This window comes from Thamnophis sirtalis, unplaced genomic scaffold (assembly GCF_051295495.1).
Source record: "Thamnophis sirtalis isolate CommonGarterSnake01/CBP01778 unplaced genomic scaffold, rThaSir2_p1.2 scaffold_6, whole genome shotgun sequence".
NCBI classification, from domain to species: Eukaryota; Metazoa; Chordata; class Lepidosauria; order Squamata; family Natricidae; genus Thamnophis; species Thamnophis sirtalis.
Window position 1 is genome coordinate 95,233,693 of NW_028261386.1, and position 20,637 is coordinate 95,254,329.

At 43.5% G+C, this 20,637-nt stretch overlaps 1 protein-coding gene across 3 annotated transcripts in view; it reads right to left on the minus strand.

Moving 5' to 3' along the window:
- The window catches only part of L3MBTL3 (L3MBTL histone methyl-lysine binding protein 3), a 102,104-nt gene that overhangs the window by 59,449 nt on the left and 22,018 nt on the right, over positions 1-20,637 (minus strand). For all 3 annotated transcript variants that reach the window (XM_087718501.1, XM_087718499.1, XM_087718500.1), the window contains exon 3: positions 6,350-6,461. In XM_087718501.1, coding sequence (XP_087574627.1) covers positions 6,350-6,461 — 112 coding nt within the window. The remainder of the gene's footprint in view (positions 1-6,349; positions 6,462-20,637) is intronic.

Below are 20,637 nucleotides of genomic sequence, written 5' to 3' on the forward strand. Positions count from 1 at the left end.
ACAGTTCCATCTTAAACGTTCTGAGTAGCTGGTAAATCTTCTTAGTTTGTGAGATTTTGTATCCTCCCCTAGTTTTATTTATCTGTAAACCAAGATATTGCCTAATCTCACCGAGATGTTTTATACTGAACTTCGTCCTTAACAGTGTTATAATCCTCATAGCTTCTTGCTCAGTTTTAGTGATTAATGCTATGTCATCAGTGAACAATAGCAACAATGAAATCACACCATCACTTTCTTTCTTAAACAAACATGGATCAGCCATGCCAGCTTTAAAACCTATCTTAGTTAACTTTTAACTATACAGGGCGGGGCATAACCTTTTCCTAGGGGGTCACAGCAACACTTGTAATAACAACACAAATAATTCATACACCATTCGAAAGCCCATCAAAAACTGAGTTTATTGACACGATTTAATAGTCAGTATGACCACCATTAGCCCTTCGAACAGCATTCAAACGAGGTGGATAAGAACACAACAAATCTTCAAACAGTTCCATTCGATTTTCCAGATTTTTCAACACAGTTTCCAAATTCATTCTCAAAGTTTCAACCGAATATCGATTTTGACCTTGCTCCTGAATCATCAGAGCTTCCACTTCATCCTTAATCCTTAATTATGGCCCCAATGTTCTCTGCCGGATTGAGATCTGGCGAATTTCCCGGCCAGACGTCATTGCCCCAAAATTCGACATTGTTTTCCTTTAACAATTGCTGAGTCGCATTTGCATTTCCGAATCGAATTTTCCAGCCATTCTTAAAGCAAATTTAACATTTAATAGCTCATTCAATTCAGTTTTTTATGGGCTTTAAAATGAGGTGTCGCGGAAGTTGTAAACTGCTGTCGATCTTGCTGTGACCCCCTAGGAAAAGGTTATGCCCCGCCCTGTACATTGATTCCATTCATAACCTGATTGCTTCAAGCCATACAGATTCTTTTTCAACCTCCAGCAATCAGTTTTGAATCCTGCAGGCTTCTGTAAATATATAGTATGCTGCAACAGTGCATGAAGATGTACTGTCTCTACATCTAAATAATTAACTATATATTCATTCTTAGCTGCCCACACTAATGCTGCACATAACGTTGTAGCCTTTAAACTAGGTGCAAAGACCTCATCATAGTTATTTACTGACTGAGCAAACTCTTGTGCAACTAACCTGGTTTTATGGGTAACAGTCCCATCCACACTATTTTTAATTTTGAAAATCCATTTACAACCAATGGCATGTTTACCTGGTGGTAACTTTACATTTTCATATACTTCTAACTTTTGCAATGATTTTAATTCCTTTTCCATTGCATCTTTCCAAGCTTTCTGTTCCTCAGAGTTAATTCTTGGTAATTAGCAGGAACCTTATTTGCCTGACATGCTATAGACGCCTGATACCTGTCAGGTGGTCTCGTTACATGAGTTGAACGTCTAGGTATTTCAGGACTCACCAGTGGACCAGTGGACTCTCCTGTATAACCTGTTCTTCTGGTTCGTCCTGTAACTGTACTTCTTCCTTAATTTCTTTAATTACTGGTTTTACTACCTTATCATTAGAGACTACTTGAGTGTCGATAATTACATTCTCATTTGTTTCTAATTTATTCCACCCCACGTGTTCCATAAACCTAGCACTAGCGCTACAGTAAACCTTAGCTGTGCCTTTCTCCCAAAACCTAAATGATCTATGGTTAGCCTCATATCCTACAAAAAATAACTGTCGAGCTCTATGTTGCCCTTTCAGTCTCACTTGTGATGGTATATGCATCTATGCTGGGGCTCCGAATGTATGTAGGTAACTCAAATCTGGTTTTCTGCCATGCCACCTAGTGAATGGCAATTAATCGGTTGTTGTATTCGCCACATTATTTAAAACATGGTTACTACACATCATAGCTTCACCCCACAGTGTTTCCGGCAAACCTGAATCAGCTATTATAGTTCGAGCCATGGCCTGTAATGTTTGCCCCCTTCATTCTACAAAAGAGTTATTTTGTGGCCTATAAGGAGCAGAATGCTTGTGCTCTATTCCAGCTGTTTTTAACATTGTTTGGCATTTATAATTGGTAAACTCTGTCCCATTATCAGTAACTACAGTAATAACCTTGGCTTTCATCTTTCTTTCCACAAACCTCAGCCAATTAAAGAAATTCTGAAACGTTTCTGTTTTGTTTTTCATTAAGTAACAGAAACCGTATCAGGAATAATGATCCATGATACTCAAAAAATAAATTGCACTTCCCAAACTGGGTTTCTTAGGTCCTATTATATCAGCAAAAACAACCTCCAGAGGTTGTTTTGTTTTAAAACCATTCAGTCTGTTTGCTGGAGTAACTTTGCTTTTCTCCTGATTGCAAACATTGCAGTTTAAATATTTTCCGCATGGTTTTATTTTTACTCCCTCTGCCAACTTAACGGTTTGTTGCAGCAACTTGAAATTAATGTGCCCCATGCATCTATGAAGTAAATGTATACATTCATCATGGGGTTTAACATTATGATAAGCTGTGTTAGCCATCTGGCCATCCGGTATAACATATAAACTGTTTTGTAAAGTAGCAGTAACCCTGTTACCCTCCTTTTCAATAATACAGATATCTCCCCTAAAGGTTACCACATAGCCAATCTTAACCAGAGTCCTAACCAATAGTAAGTTGAATTTTAGGTTAGGTACATATAACATTGGTAACTGCTCATTTAGGAATGAACAATATGTGTTATCTTCACCAGACACCCTCACCTTCCATCCATTTGCCAAAAATACATGTTCCTTGCTTGTGGTCATTTTTACAAATCTTTTTCTATCTCTAGCAATGCACTGTGATGCACCACTATCAACAACCCACAAATCATGGTTTACAGGAAAATTGCTAGACATAGCCAAAGTAGACATAGCTAAGTTGACATTAGCATTTTTTTCTAGCTCTTCCCACATTCTGTTGTTTTGCCTTTTTACAGAATCTAGCTATATGTCCCTTAGCCCCACAAGAGAAACATTTTCGAACAGTATAGGCAGTAGGTGACTCCTCATGTTGTGGTGGTTTCTCTCTCAGTTGTTCTCTTTCCATCCTTCTTCTTGACTCTTCCAATAGTCATGCAGTAATGTCAGTCAATGTTAGTTCATTTCGGTTTAGGACTTCAAGAGAAGATACAAAAACATCATAACACTCATCCAGCGAGGAGAGTATGATATAAACTTGATGTAGCTCGAAAAAAAATAATTATTTTTCATGTACCTCCTGGAAAACCCCTTTCATAAAGTTTAAATGAGCTAACATATCTCCGACTTTCAGAAGACGTGCCCTAAACAGTTTGCGTGTAAGATGTATGTGTGCACCTACTGTCACGTACATAAATCCTCTTCAAATTCTCCCAACATCTTGCAGCAGAATTTTCTCCATGAATGTGTACTAATTGATGATCATTCAGTGTTAGACCAATTATATACAACACCCATTTGTTGCGTCGCTGAAAATCTGCTATCTTCTTGGCATCATCATCGTTATCTGGATTCCAAGCAGTTACATCCGGTGGATTCTGTACAGCATCCCATAAACCTTCCCTACGCAGGAGTAGACTGCATTTCATAGACCAGGAAACATAGTTTGTTCCATCCAACCAGGTTATTATCGATAGGCTTGTTGATGAGTCGCTCGCCATCTTCTCTAGGATAGTAACAATCACTAACGAAACAGCAGTCTGTATGCGGTATTGCGTATCAACACCAACTCTCCTTTAGCTACGTCTGATATAACCTGGGCCCATAACCAGTGTTAGGTAAGCTTCCCGTTGGGAGAGCGAGTGCGCTCAGAGAAGCGTTGTGAGATTGGTGTTGGAGAACACACAAACCAGCATACAGAGACACTGCAGTTTAAATAGGCTTTTACTTTCGTGGAAATAGAGGTATCAGAGTCCATCAAACAGTCCAAGTCATACACGGTTAAGACAGTCAGTCATCAACGTCTTTCAGTTAAGGGATAATTCAAATAACATAGTCCATAATCATACAAACAGTCCGGTACACAAAGTTTGCTAGAAGTTGCAAAACTTATAATAGCTCACGCTGATCACTATACGGCACTTCTAACAGCCAGCTTCCAAACACTCAGATCAGATCAGCATCTAACAGTGATTCTGGCTCCATCTTATGGTCGCTTGAGGAAACAGCAACCAATCACATTTACAGCATGATTTAAGAAACAGGTACAGCATTGTTACATGATTTATATATTGCCAACCCAACCGTTAGATTATATTCCTAACAGTTTTAATAGTTTAATATATTGTAATTATTATTCTGTTTCATAATCTGTAAACCACCCGGAGTCACCTTATAGAGATGGGTGGCATAATACATAAAGAAACAGATTAATAAATAAATAAAGATCTTATATAAATCAATGTTGCAGCCACATCTAGAATATAGTGTGCAGTTTTGGTTACCACATCTTAAAAAGGATATAGTGGAACTAGAGAAAGTTCAGAGGAAAGAAACTAAGTTGATGAAAGGACTGCATCTTACAAGGAAATGTTGCAAGTTGGTTGGTGTGGGTGTGTGTGTATGTGTGTGCGTGCGCGTGCTTATTTTAGAAAGGAAGCCAACAAAAGAGAACACAAATATGGTGTACAAAACTGTACATGATATGGATAAGGAGAAGCTGTTTCCCCTCCCCAAAATACTAGACGCAGATGTTAATGAAAATGAATCTTGGAAGAATCCAGCAATACAAAATGAAGTATTTTTACACCATAAATAATTAAAATTTGGAACTATGAGATATAATGGTGGCTACCAACCCAGCTGGTTTCAAAAAAGGGTTGGCCAAATTTATGGAATAATTCTTTCTTGTGTAACTGGTTGGCCACTGCGAGGACAGATGGATGAATTACCTAGATTGACCAACAGTCCAATCCAGCAAGATACTTTTTAAGTTCTTACATTTAAATTACTACTTATATCAAGAAAGCTTAAGAACTTTGTAAAAATATTCTATCAAACAGATTTCAATATATAAAAGCTATTGGACTGGATCCCAGATGAGCAAAGATCTGCTCACTGGAACTCACAAGAGAAATAAGGACATGTGTTTTTTTATGAATTTGCCATTTTCCTGCAGAGATGCTTCGGAGGACTGTGGAGCAGCATGAAGGTTGCAAGGCAACAAGAGAATTCACAAATTAAATCTCCTTTAGACTTTCTCTATTTGTAAGATTTTGCTGAACCTGGTCTCTTTCATAAATGAAAGATAGGCTCCTTTTCCTGGAAGCGTAAGTCTGTATACATCCAGCATTTAGAACAGGAATGGGCAATATTCTAGTTATTGGGGAATCAAATATAAACTTTGGGGGAGGGTGAAACCATAGTGAGCAGAAAAATGAGTGAGAAGAGCTGAAGTAGTTGAAATAATTTGTCTTTTTTCCTAAATTGGGTTAAGGCCACTTCAGGGCTTACAAAACAATTTCCAGGGCTTCCCACACAGCCTTATACATCCCTGAGGCTAGAAATTGTTCAGCCCAGAACACAATTTAATTCAGCAGCTCTTTTCTGAAATATTCAGAATCCTATCACCTAGTTCTTAATTGGTTCTTATTAGTTTTCCATGGGCATAAAAAGAAGATTGTGTTTTAGCTTCACCACAGACAAATATATAGGAACCACAAACAGTTTAAATAATCTATGGAACTGCCTTCTCTGATTCTTTTATCTGGTGCCACTTTTATTTTTAGTTCAGTCTTCGGATTATGGCTTAACTATTTCAAGAGACAAAATATGATTCTGTGAGCTAAGAGATGGTGTTGCACATTACAAGAAAGCAGAAGCTGCAACCTTCTTCTAAGCAAAATCCATTAACAGTAACATTTTATTTTTAATATAAATCCTGTTAATTTAGCACCAATGTTTGTGTGAATGTTTTAACTGCATTTCACCTGACTATTGTCTCCGGACCATGAGAGCAAACATTTGATCAGGATTGGGGCTCCATCTGGCAGACAAACAGGTCTAGTCCTTTCTTTCCCTTGTGGCTATAGCAGGGAAGGTAGAACAGCATGGTTTTTTTAAGGAAGAATGCTTGGATTATGCCAAATGCGTATCTCTGGTCTTGATCTTCACTTCCTCCTTCCTCTCCCATTACTTGCTACCCCAAACTGATTAAAAATGGGAAATTACGCTAACATTGTGATTCATTCTTTGAAACAGATTTTAGAGTAGAACAATTCTGCTCAGATGCCTTCTCTTCTTATTTCAAATGTATGCACAACAGAAATTATAACCTTGCTTAGGACAGCTGGACACACTGATATCCATATAAAATTGTGATGCCAAGAAACAAAATTAAAATCACTGCACTGACCTTCTTGGACAGTTGGCACCATCCAAGTTGTGGTAGCTGTAGCCTTCTTAACACTTTCCATCTCTGTTACATCAGTGATTACTTCTAGAGCTCCAAATTCATTCACACAAAACTGATTTTAAAATGTGAAAAAATATGAAAAGTATCAATTAGTTTGTATTTTTTACAAAAAAACCCACACACAGTGATGTTTATTATTCATCATCTCATTACTTATTTAAATTGCCAATGGATTTGATTTTAGACAATAAAGCAAGAAGTAGCTTTTATATTGCTATAACCATTGTTTACCAACCAGTCAAATTTGCAATGGCACTGAAAACAGTGACTTACAATTGGTTCTCACTCTTACTTCTATTGCTGCATCCTCATGGTCATGTTCAAAACTTAGACACTTGGCAATTGGTACATATTTATAATGGTTGAAGCATCTTAGTGTCTCATGATTGTCATTTGAAACTTCCCATCCATCTTCTGGCAAGCAAAGTTAATGGGGGTACTGACTGATTCACTTATGCTGCTGTTCCCCATTTGGTACATAATTTATATATTATCTTCTGAATTTTAAAAATAACAGTCTCATCCACTTGAATTGAAATAATAGTCAAAGCATGCTTATCCCTGAGTGCATCTGCCTCAGTGAATGTATTCCTGAGCTGCAAAAGAACGTTGGTCTTACCTGAACGTGTCTTTTAAGAGGAAGGGAGGGAGTGGTCACCTGTGGGTATTCTCAAAGCCTGATTGGTTCAAAGACTGAGAGCAAAGACTTAAATACTGGTGCCTTCCAATCCTGGCCCAGTTTCCTCGAAGTCGAATGGTAGAACTGAAACAACAAAAACAACAACGCCCCCGGGACCACCCGGGCCCTCCCCTGGCCCCAACGGAACAACCCCCAGGGTGGGTCATGACCACCCCCTCCCTTCCTCTTAAAAGACATGTTCAGGTAAGACCAACATTCTTTTTCCAGAGGAAGGGAGGGAGTGGTCACCTGTGGGACATACCCAAGCTATAGTCCCAGGGAGGGAGAACAAGAAAACCACTTGGGGAGCAAGTGAAGCATCAGCTGCCACCCTCTGCAAGACCCTCCAACCAAAGGATGCGTCCACGGACACGAAGGCATCCAGACGATAATGTCGGATGAAAGGCATCGGAGAAGCCCAAGTGCCCACACGACAAATGTCCTCAAACGAGGCCCTCGTGGCCGACGCCGCTGTGGTTGCGGCACTTCTAGTAGAATGGGCCGTGATGCCCGACAGGGCCGGCCGTCCAGAAGCTCCGTAAGCCTCCACAATGGCCTGACGCAGCCAACGGCCGATGGTGGCCGAGGACACCCTAGAACCCAACGTTCCCAGCTGGAACGAAACAAACAAGGCCTCCGACCTACGGACCCCCTCTGTCCGCTGGAGGTAGATCCGCAGAGCGCGGCGGACGTCCAACCGATGCCAGAGCCTCTCCCTATCATTGGACGGGCCCGGGCAAAAGTCGGGCAGGACGATCTCCTGAGCCCTATGAAAGGGAGTATTCACCTTTGGGATGAAGGTAGGATCAAGGCGAAGCATCACCCTGTCCTGGTGAAAATGGCAAAGGTCATCCCTGGAAGACAGGGCGCCCAGTTCTGAAATACGTCGGGCAGAGGTAACCACCACCAGGAAAGCCACCTTCAGTGACAAGAACCGTAGATGAACAGACCGGAGTAGTTTGAATGGGGCCCTTGTCAAAGCCCTGAGCACCAGGGGAAGATCCCATGTGGGGAACCTGTGGATGGGGAAAGGCCTGAGATTAGCCGCCCCCTTCAGAAAACGCTTGATCAGGGGGACATGGGAGAGGGAAGAAGACACCCCCCCCCCAAGATCGACGACAAAGCTGCCACCTGGCGCCGCAACGTATTCTGCGAAAGCCCGCTGTCAAGGCCCTTCTGGAGGAAGTCCAAGACGTTAGGAATAATGGCCCTATCGGGAGAAATGCCCAGAAGAGAGCACCACCGGACGAAGGCCGCCCAGGTGGAATTGTAAATGCACTATGTCGATGGACGCTGAGACACCTCGATGGTACGAATGACCCTGGAGGACAGATTAGCCCCCCCTTAGAAGCTGCCATTCAAGAGCCAGGCGGTCAGATGGAGCCACTGGGGCTCTGGGTGAATCAGAGCCCCCTGCAGCAAGACCACCTCCCCCCACGGAATCCTCCACGGAGAGGCCACCGACAGCTGGACCAGTCTGCGAACCAGGGCCTCCTGGGCCAATAAGGGGGCACCACAATGACCAGGGCCCTCTCTGTCACCACCTTCCTGACGGTCCCTGGGATGAGGGGAATGGGAGGAAATGCATAAAGAAGGCCCGAGGGTCACAGGCTCCTGAGGGCGTCCGGGCCCTCCGCCGACCTGAACTGGAAACAGGTGAAAAACCGAGGAAGTTGGGAGTTGATGGGCGAGGCGAACAGATCCACCAGAGGAGTCCCGAACCTCTGACAAATCCCCCGAAACAGCGACAGGTGGAGCTGCCACTCGCCATTGTCCAGAGTCACCCAACTCAGCCAATTTGCCTGGACATTGGAGAGCCCAGAGATATGTTATGACATCAAAGACAACAGGTGCCTCTCCGCCCAGGAGCCCAGCCACAGAGCCTCCAGCCAGAGGGCCCGCGAGTGGGTCCCCCCTTGACGATTGATGTGGGCCTTGGCGGCCACATTGTCCGTCAGGAGGAGCACGTGACACCCCTCCACCGAGGACTGAAAATGACGCAGAGCCAGGCGGCCGCCTTCAGCTCCAGCCAATTTATGTTGTGGCGGAGATCTGAGGCCATCCACCTGCCCTGAGCCATCCGAGAATCTACCAGGGCCCCCCACCCAAACAGACTCGTGTCCGTGGTGACGGTCACCCTGTCCGGCTCCCAGAAGCAGCAGCCCCGCTGAATGGTGTTTGATATTTATTGGTTTTGTTTATTGGTCTTGTATGTATGCTGCCCACTCCCGAAGGACTCCAGGCGGCTTACAATAAACAAGGGAAGGGAATAAATAGACAAAACAACACTTTAAAATACACAACATTCACAGTTACCGTGGGGCTGGGTATTTCAAAGCCCCCCGGCCTTCTGGAGCAGCCAGGACTTAGTGGCTTTGCGGAAGGCCAGGAGGGTAGTAAGGGTCCGGATCTCCACGGGGAGATCCTCGCCAGCCGACATTGGCTGGCAGATGGAATCCGGAAAAGACCTAACCTGTGAGATCTGATCGGTCTATGGGAGGTAATCAGCAGGAAGCGGTCTCTCAGGTACCCAGGTCCAATGCCATGTAGGGCTTTATAAGTAACGACCAGCACCTTGAAGTGGGTCCGGAGACTAATGGGTAGCCAGTGCAGCTTGCGGAGGATAGGTGTAACTTGGGTGTACCTGGGTACACCCACAATCGCTCGCGCGGCTGCGTTCTGGACTAGCTGAAGTCTTCAAACGCTCTTCAAGGGGAGCCCCATGTAGAGCGCGTTACAGTAATCCAGTCTTGAGGTCACAAGGGCGTGAGTGACTATCTGAAGGGCCTCCCGATCCAGGTAGGGTCGCAATTGGTGCACCAGGCGAACCTGGGCAAATATCCCCCTGGTCACAGCCGACAGATGATGTTCTAAAGTCAGCTGTGGATCCAGGAGGACTCCCAAATTGTGAACCCTGTCTGAGGGGCGTATAATGGCTGGGGAAAGCCACCACACTAGAGAGACCTGGACCCCCGCCGGGAGACGGAGAGTCCGAAGAGAATTGCTCAGTTTCCCCCTCTGAAAGGGGATGAGTTCCCACTGGAGAGGCCGAAGGTGAAGCTTGGCCCCATGGGACAATCCCGATGCAAGAGACCATCTTGCCCAATAACTGTGACAGAGAGAGAGGACCGAAGCTAACTGCCTTCCATGAACACTTTCCGCCAGTTGATGAAGGCTGCTCTGACGTTCCTGGGACAGCCACACCACCCCCGACACGGAGTCTATGACCATCCCCAGGTGGAGAATACGTTTGGAGGGGGAAAGATGGCTCTTGGCGAAGTTCACCGAAAAGCCCAGGCTCTGAAGGCTCCGAATGGTGAGCCGAAGATCCGAGACGGCCTGAGGAAGAGACCCCGCCTGAACCAAGACATCGTCCAAATAACATTGGGAGCTGCACTGGGATGGAACGCAGATGAGCTGCCAGGGCCGCCAGAACCTTTGTGAAAGTCCGGGGAGCCAAGGCCAGCCCGAAAGGAAGAGCCCTGTACTGGTAATGGCGGGTCGCATGCGAGAACCTCAGGAACCTGCGGTGAGCAGGCTGAATAGGTATGTGAAAATAGGCCTCCGTGAGGTCCACGGAGGCCAGGAAGTCCCCTTTCCATATGCCTTGAAGGATAGATTTGAGAGAGCTTGAGGTCTAGAATCACCCTCCAGCCCCCCATGCTCTTGGGAACCACGAACAGATTGGAGTAGTGGTCCAGGCCCCATTCCTCTAGAGGAACTGTCTCCACCGCCCAAATATCAAGAAGGTGGGCGATCGCCTGATCCATCAGGCAGCGAGCCTCCAGGCTCCGAGACGGAGGGAATGACCTGAAGAGGTTCGGAGGGGTGGAGAGAAATTCTAACCTGAGACCGTGAGGAACCGTGGCTCGGACCCAAGCGTTCGATGTGATCTCGTCCCATTGATCCGCATAGAGGGAAAGGCAGCCGGCAATGGGATGACTTGGGTTCGAGTCACTTCCCCCTGCGGTAGGGACGGCCTCCTCCTCCACGAAAGGGCCACCTGGACTGGTTCTGGAAACGATTCCTGTCCTGAAAGGACGACCTGGGGAACTGCCTATCAGAGCGGAAAGAAGAAAAACGCTGATTATAGTCATAATCTGCAGTCCTATACCTATGCCTACGGTAAGGGTGAGACTTAGTCTCGGGCTTCTTAGTGTTAGAAGGAAGAACCTTCTTCTTGTCCTTATCTTCTACTAGAATGGGGACGAGGGCCTCCCTGAAAAGATTGGGCCCCTTGAAAGGAGCGGCCGCCAAGTCCCACTTAGTCTTGTTATCCATCTGCCAGTGACACAGCCAAAGGAGCCTGTGAGAAGTGACAGAAGTGGCTAAGGCACTGGACGCAAACTTGACCATGTCCAGGGTTGCATCGGCGGAGAACTGGCAGGCCGCCATGATCTTGAAGAGATCCTGGTGGAGCTGCTCGTCCTGGATGGGGATGTGCTCCTGGAGCTTCTTAAGCCACATGACAGTGGCACAGTTAAAGTAGGAGGCCGAAGCCGTGGACTTGATAGCCCATGCCATGGCATTAAAATTCTTCCACAGGGTAAGCTCCGTGCACTTATCCTCCGGCTTCAACTTATCCGCCACATCGCCTGATACCACCGGAGAGGAGGAAACAAGGGCGGGTTGTCAATGGCCGGCAGCTGAATGGTTTGAGCAAAGGTTTGCTCCACATTATAGTGCCGGCGGTCATTACTCCCAGGAGCCGAGAAATTGGAGGGGCGAGCCCATTGGTTGGTCAAGACCTCCAGAAACAGGGGAGGAGCCGGAATCTCCTCCTTGTTTGTGGCCGTGGCAGAAAACATGGCCATGTCAGGATCCCGGGGGGGGGCACCAAAGAATCCCCCGTTCCTACCTTGGTGGTCTGCCTTGCCTTGCCTTGTCCAAGAGGATTTTGAACATGGCTGGAACAAAGAGGCCCTTAGAAGAGGGCTCATCTGGAAGACCCGCAGTCTCATCATCCAAGAAGCCCATGTCCTGGAGGTTCTCCACCCCCAAAAACGAAGCCTCGCTAACCATGGAAGGAGAGGAAGCCTGATACTGGGCCCTGCCTAGCCCCCCATGCCTGGAAGAAAGGGAGCCCTTGTCCCCCTGGCCAATGCCCCGTGAAATGGCTGCAGAAATAAGCCTTTTAATACCTTCAGGGAGGTTATCCAAATCCTCTACATCCCCATAAGCAGAACTAGGCCCCTGAGGCACCAACCTTCGAGAGATACAGGGGCCCCTAGACTTACCCTCCAAAGGATCACCTGAAGGGGAGGGGGAACCCCTCCTCCTGGAAAAGGCCTGAGGCCTGCCAGGGGAGCTCAAGGAAGAAGAAGAGCTAAACCCCCTAGGGGAAGACCGGCTAGAAATAGGCCCGAGGGGGGACCTGGACCTGTCTCAGGATGAGGGCCTGGCTGACTTGGCCTGCCTCTCTGTCCTGGCAAACGTCTTCTCAATCGCCCTATGCCGCCTGGCCTCCTCCCTGGTGGAGGATCCCAGGGGGGGGGGACCCTCTGCCCTACCTCCTGCTCCAGAGCCTCCTCACCCCTGATCAGCCCCACCACCTGGCCCTGGGGGATCTCCACTTGCTCGTCCATAGCTACTCACATGCCCGACAAGGGAAGCAGGAACACGGGCCTCCGTAGGACCCGCTGGGACCAGGGCCCAAAGTCTGTGGAGGAACTACAGCAAACTCCCCTTTTCAGGCCTCACCGTCGCTGCAGGCCGAAAAGAGGTCCCAAGCATGTGGTGGCTGCCGGAGCTCTGTGCGCCCTCGAGAGGCCACCAACAATCACAAGCGGCTCAGCCGGACTTCCAGGGGCCAGCGTGCACAAAACACAGTCGGGGAGAGCCACGCGGCACTCAGGCACACTCTTCTCACCCTCGCTCATCCCCCTCAATAGCAAGCGAAATTTTGGCAGAGTGGCAGCCACCTGGAGCGATCGGCTGCTCCGTGGGTGTCTTGTGCGCTCCACATGACGCCGAAGCTGCTGCCGCTGCCGCTCCTTACCGGGAAAGCTGCTCCTTTAGCAGCTGAAAATGGGAGCTGGCACCTCCGCAATCCCGGGGATAGGGTTGTAGCTCCGGGCCCGCGGGGGGGGGGGGGAGGCTAAAATGCCCCACAGGGCCCTCCCCAACCGCCCGAGGCAGAGAACTGTCCCTTGGGGCCGCAGCTGCACAATTTAGAATTTAGTAAAACTTTTAAAGTGCCCAATTAAGTCAAATAGAAAACCAGATCGCAATACAATAAAGCCTACCTATGGAATTTTCTCAACAGTACTTGGACCAAGAAAGACTGAGAGAAACTGGGCCAGGATTGGAAGGCACCAGTATTTAAGTCTTTGCTCTCAGACTTTGGACCAATCAGGCTTTGAGAATACCCACAGGTGACCACTCCCTCCCTTCCTCTGGAAAAAAATCTGAGTTTTCTATTTATTCTTTAAACATTTGTTCCAATTTTATACTGAAGGAGGACCAGAATTCTCAGGAAAGCATGCATATCAAAGAGGAAAATGTTGGGGAAAAATACAGAAAGTGTGAACATAAAATAAACAAAGCTACATAATTAAATGCTAGTAAAATTAAGTAAGGCTAATGGGAAAAAAATAACAGTAGAATGCCAGTACCATCTAGTGGTCACATATAATTCCATTGAAAATACCTTGGAAAATGAACTTTCTGAATAGGACTGATTGGCTTTATGCAGTTTCATTTTTCAACAACAACAAAAAAATCAATTTTTCAAGATAGTATACCAGCATTTTTTCAAAGACAACTGCATAGTAAACTCCTGTCTCTGTTACCTTTTCCTTTCCTTTTTGTTTACCCTCTAGAAAATGTTTGATTGTAAACACCTTGGAGCAGGTGTGTCAAACTCAAGGCCTGGAGGTCAGATTCAGCTTGGAGGGGCTGAATGATCTGGCCTGCAGGGCTGCCCTAGAAATAGTGAAGGACTGGCCTGCGGTGCCTGTGTCAATGAAAACGGAGCTCGGGAGGGCTCCCTGCCGGCCTCCCAAGATCCGTTTTTGCTGGCAGATGGTTGCAGGAGGCCTTCACAGCTGAAAACGGAGCTCAAGAGGTGCCCATAGGTGCCCCCAACATGAGTGACATCGAATTGGCCACACCTACCCTGGCCCGCTGTGGTCAAATACAACCCTGATACAGCCCTCAATGAAATTGAGTTTGACACCCCTGCCTTAGAGCTAGGGGGCTCTATTTTCTGCTCTGTACATACACACTAACACTTTTATGACGTTCAAGAATGAACAGTATACATAAGAGTTTAGTCTAAAAAACTTTTATGTACTATTCACTCATGTTACACATAATATCAACATCCTAGATATAAAAATTGGTTTGGTATTAGTGCCATTTCAGCCAATGCTAGATTATATAAACATTCTTGATGCAATGTTTCTTTGCTATTGTGCCAAATTTTATTGCTTTCCTGATAAAATTCTACTTGCATTGAGTTTATGATCTTAAGAGAGGTCCAAATGAAAATAAATGTGTGTTTGTAGGGATATAGAAAGCATAGGCACTCCATTTCAGTGTTTCATTGAGAGAAGTCTTGCTTTGTGAAATATAAAGCATTGGTACGAGGCTAGTCATCCTTAAATTGGTGCCTTTGCCTTGAAGAAAGTTGCTTCTGTCCATGTGAAAAAATTACTTTGATAGGTCAAGAAAAAAAACCAGCCACTTTGCTCCACTACACCTCGTCCTCGACATATGACAACTCATTTAATGACCATTTGAAATTACAACAGCACTGAAAAAAGTGACTTACGACTGGTCCCTCACACTTACAATTACCACAGGTTCCTTGCAGTCACTTGATTAAAATCAGGGAACTTGGCAACCTGCCTATATTTACAAAGATTGTAGCATCCCAAGGTAAGATGATCACCATTTGCGACCTTCCCAAGAAGCTTCCGGCAAGCAAAGTCAAGGAGGGAAAGCCAAATTCGCTTAATGACCGATGCTGATTTACTTAACAAGCATGGCAAAAAAAAAAACACCTCACCAAGCCGTAAAATCACTTTGTGACTGAGGTTCTGATCCTGTGTTCGTAAGCGGAGGACTACCTGTATTCAACCACATAAATTTCAATTTGTGCTTTTCCTTCAAAGTATTGCACTCTCAAAGCAAGGCATATCTGTGACAACTGCACTTAACATACAAGTGGTTAAAAATGGAAATAGCAGCAGCTGGGAGAGTGGATTAGGACAGCTGCAGAAATAGATGGCAGAATTTAATTATTTTCTCTCCTGCTGTGGTCCTGAAGAGGATCCATCCACCGATATTTGCTTTGAGGGGCAGAATCCTCTGGGGCTCAGCATTCTAAGGCATGTTTTTTGCAGCTGGTTCCTGTTTGCTACCTTAGGTTCTACATATAATCAAAATAGCACCTCCAGGCCTTAAATCTCTGGCACCTCTGCATCACAAAATAACAATGGGAACTGCTTGTAAATGGAATGTACTAATATAGATTCCAAGAAAGGAAATGGAATAATTTAAGGCACTTTCAGATAGTTGCAAACCAGATTTGATAATAGATTTATTCCTGGCTAGCTCTATTTGGCCATTAGGTTCTGGCACACATCCTTTCTGAATGTATTCTCAGGCTCAGCTATATCTATTTTCAGAATGCTTTTTAAAATAGATGCATTCACTTGTTTAGTTAGCAATAACAATGTACTAGCATACTTGTAACGTCACTTCGAAAACAAGGCACTTGAAAAGCACACAAGTACACCCCCCCCCAAAAAAAAGTGTTTTAACATACTGCTACTTTACCACGAAGCAATTTTAAATTATTGTAGCTTGTCCGATTTGATTGGAGCACTTGAATCCAAAGGTGATTGTATCTAGTCATCAGAGTGATTCAGAAAAGCAGGGTCCTTCATTTTATATATGCCCTTCAGTTTGGAAGGTATCAACTTTCAAGCTCTCTACACAGTTTACAGCAATTGTAATATGCTGAAGTGTTTCTGATTTGAACATACTGCTTTGCCTGACAAATGGAAAAGTCCCAAACCTTGAAACTCCACAGCAGAGTACCGCTATATAAAACCCTAATAAGACCACACCTGGAATACTGCATCCAGTTTTGGCCACCACATTGCAAAAAATATGTTGAGACTCTGGATAAAGTGCAAAGAAGAGCAGCTAAGATTATTAAAGGTCTGGAGACTAAAATATATGAAGAAGGCTTGCAGGATTTGGTTTGTCTAGTCTAAAGAAAAGAAGGACCAGGGTGACATGATAGTAAGATTATGGTATTTGAGAGGCTGCCACAAAGAGGAAGGGGTCCACCTATTTTCCAAAGCCCCTGAAGGCAGAACAAGGAACAATGGCTGGAAACTAACCAGGAAGAAAAGCAACCTGGAATTAAGGAGAAACTTCCTAACAGTGAGAACAATTAGCCAGTAGAACAGCTTGCCAGCAAAAGTTGTAGCTGCTTCATCACTGGAGGTTTTTAAGAGACTGGACAATCACTTGTCTGAAATGGTATAGGCTTCAGCAGCGGGTTGGACTAGAAGACCTCCAAGGTCCCTTCCAGCTCTATTCTGATTGAGATGAAAGTTATTTATTGCATTAAAAGCCAGACTGCTGCAGCATTTTTATTTCATTTTGTCTGAATGTTTTACTAACACATTTGGATGTTGAAAGATTTTGTAACATACAATGTTTGAAACAAATCTGAATAATGAATGAAAGACCAATTTTCTTGCAGGCAGTCTTCACTTGGAAAAAATGGCTCATGTATGAAATTGCTTTCTATAAATAATCTACCCTTTTATACTAAAAAGAAGAAAAACAACAGTGCAATGTGAATTGTTTTAGATAATTCAAGGGACCTGTATTTTAATGTACTACTAATAAATATTTTTTTCTGGAATCATCTCTGTTTGATCTGCCTTCTTTTGAGGTTAGGAAGAAGTTGCCCACACCAATTAGGATTGTTGTTGGTGTGATTCTAAGCCTTTTCACTTAATACAAATCTTAATTCATTTTTAAATTATAAAAAGCCATCAATTCTGGATCAAGTTAAAGATTTAAAGTTCATAGAATTGCCTTAAGATCCTCTCACAACTACAGAAGAAAGTGTAATTAAAAATACTAGAATGTGCAGAAATGGATAAATTAACACTTAAAATTAAGGAGAAGGAAGAAACAAAATATTTTTTTAACATGGGATTCATTTTATCAATAGCTAACTAACAGAAACAGAAGTTGGCATTTTAAAAGCTTAAGAGAATGATTAATTATATAAGGAAGGTTTATTGAAACGGATAAGCAAATCTTGTGAATGTTGGTTTTGTTTTTAATATGTTGTCTTTGTCTCGTTCCCCCCTTTCCCTTGTCTTTTGTGAGCCGCCCGGAGTCCTCTGGGAGTGGGCGGCATACAAGACAAATAAATAAATAAATAAATAAATAAATAAATAAATAAATAAATAAATAAATAAATAAATAAATAAATAAATAAATAAATAAATAAATAAATAAATCTTACTATTATGTGATTATTATTAATGTTATGAAGATTATTACTATTATTACTATTTCTCAAAATTAACTGTACTCAGGCAACACACTGTTCATGTAGACATTGATTATTTTATGTTTATAAAAAATGTATAAATAAAATATTCAAAATAAAAAAGCCTCTAACTTTGACAGAAAGCTAAAAAGAAAATCATCTCCAAACTATTCATTTTCAAAGTTCTACCCTAAAAACTGCTCTGGTATTTAGCAATGTGGGGCAATCCAAATAAAATTGATCCACTTCCTTGAGTATCATAATTAATGATACCTTTACCACTAAATAAGGGGCAACATCTTTTATTTAATATAATTACTAATAAGATTGCCCCAAACTACTGTTATTCCAAAGCAGGAGAGTTTCTCTCATGTCTTCCAAGTTAAAGAAACCTGATCAACTATAATAGAGGGTTTGTGCATGAATAGTACAGTATGAGTAAAGTATGAAGTATATTTAGGTGGGAAGAAGTTGAATGCAAATTCTGGAGTCAGAGAAGAATAAGCAATGACAAACTGTAGGTGCTGTAGAAAAATAAAAAAAATATAATACTTAAGTAAGATACTTTCTATGCATTGAATGTGCGGGAGGGGTGTTTGGGGAAAAAAGTGCATTTGGCCTACATTAGGCTTGGTCACATTTTTAAACAACTTGGAGAAATAATAAATTAATAACAAAGTATTCTGGCATTATAGCTGTATTGATCCCTTTTCCAATGGAAACCCCAAGTCATTTTAGTTAGAAAGCCACTTTCCAAAATGTAAGCAAACCGATAGGAGGAAGAAGCCATTTCCTCAGCACAACGAAGGCAACGAAGAACAGAAAGCCTGGGTTTAAAAGACTGTCTTTAAAATGTGCCCTTTCTGAACAGGAAGAAGCAAGTGAGTCCAAGCTTTCTTCTCAAACACACACCTACATCTTATTTAAAAAGAATAAAACATGGGTGTGAAACATCCTCTCTTTATTTATTCAGAAATTCAAAAGGACTAACGCTAAACTTCAAGTTTCAGCCTAGAAAGAAGAGAACAAGGAAACGAAGGAGAGAAGATGAAAGCACCAGAGGCAAAACAGCATGATCCTTGAAAACTTAATAGGACACATTTCATTTCCCTCAATTAAACATTCTGAACGCTGAGCATGGAAATGTTGTACAGCAGTCTAGAAGTAGAATTAGAGCTGAGGAGACAATTTGGAATCAAATCTCCATTCAGCCCCATAGAACTATTCACCGGAATTGTTTTAAGCACTATATCTTTGTGTATATCCCCAAATAAATATGAAACAAATGTATTTATCACTGTTTACGATCAACTGATACATTTGGCAAGTTTATCACTTTGCAGTGTTAATTGGAGATGATTCTTTATATCAGCATACAGAGATGTGACTTCTAGGGTTTAGCCCTCAGTTAACGACCATTTGTTCATCAACCATTAGAAATTATTATGGCACTAAATGAGATTTATGGTCAATCCTCAACGTTGCAGCCACATGACTCAATGTTGCAGCCGTGTGATTGTGATTCAAGACCTTGGCAACTGGCTTTCAATTACAAGGCTTGCAAGTATCCCACGGTCACATGATCACCATTTGCAACTTTCATTGCCAGCTTCTAATGAACAAAATCAATTAGAAATCTGGCAGGAGACTGCAAATAGCAATCCTGTGACATCACATCTGATGACCATGGAGGATTCACATAACACCGTGATGGCGAACCTATGGCACGCAGAGGCCTCTCTGCCAGCACACGAGTTGTCACCCCAGCTGAGCTCCACCACATATGGGTGTGCATCTCCTGCTGATTTTCAGATCTCTGCAATGTGTGTTGTTTAATCAAAATGCAGTTAAAACACTATGCAAGCCATCGAGAATTTAACTACATACATCCAACAGGAAGAGAAAGTGCCTCACAGGAGCAGATGGGGTAAATCCTAGAAAGGTAGGGAATGCATCATTGAACAATGGAAATGAATGCTAGAGAGGAATAAAGCTGCATACAAGGCAGACATAATACCTGTAATAGCGTACGCATGCAGGGGAAGCTGGGGGGAGCGAGAGATGTGTGGTTTCCCCCTGCGCTGCCCCCACCCCATTTTTGGTCCCAATAAGCTTCAGGAAGGCCTGCTAGGCCCAAAATGGGGCACAGAGGGTCGCACATGCATGTGCGAAGGGAGTTCAGTTAGGGGTTGCATGTACATACGAAGGCAGACAAGCCGTGTGGGTGGGGACGTGTGCATTGTATTGTGGGTGTGAGCATGCAGTGTTGTGCACGTGCACACACTTTCAGCACGCAAGAACAAAAAGGTTAGCCATCACTGACCTAACAACTGCAACTGGAATTGCCAGAATTGCTGTCAAAAGTCAGCAGTCATGTGACACTGTCTTTTACAACCATGTCATTTTCCAACCCTGTCCCATTTACCATCATTTTCCCCATGAGTACCTTTCAGTGTTTTCATTCATAGAACAGTTCCTTAATCCATGATATAACAATGTCTTTATGGTTTGGTTGAAGCTTGCATATTATTGTAATTCAATCTTACAAAATCATGCTCATATATTTGGGCCAGCAAACTTTCTATGAGGTGGTTCATACATGCATAGATGTGCACCTTCCAATGTATATTTTATTATAGGAATATATTAGAAAAGTACAATTTTCATTTTATTTTAACATACTAAAGCGGAAAATGGAGAAATCAGAGAGGAATATTCATTTTTGTATCAGAAGTACTAGCACAATTACTGTATCTAATTAGAGGAAGCAGAAAGAACAACCTGAAGCCAGTACAAAATCAAAATGATCTTTCATCACTGGAGGAAAGGGACAACATTCACACACAAAGAAGCTATAAAAAAATTTCAAAACAGTATCTTCCAGATTTTAACCTCCTTCACTGAAGTGCTGACTAATACACAAATTTCTGTGATATGATTGGAAGATTACTGATACTGTTGATGAAAATATCTTAGTTAATCTCATATAATGCTTTCTAAACACAGAGCACTTAAAGT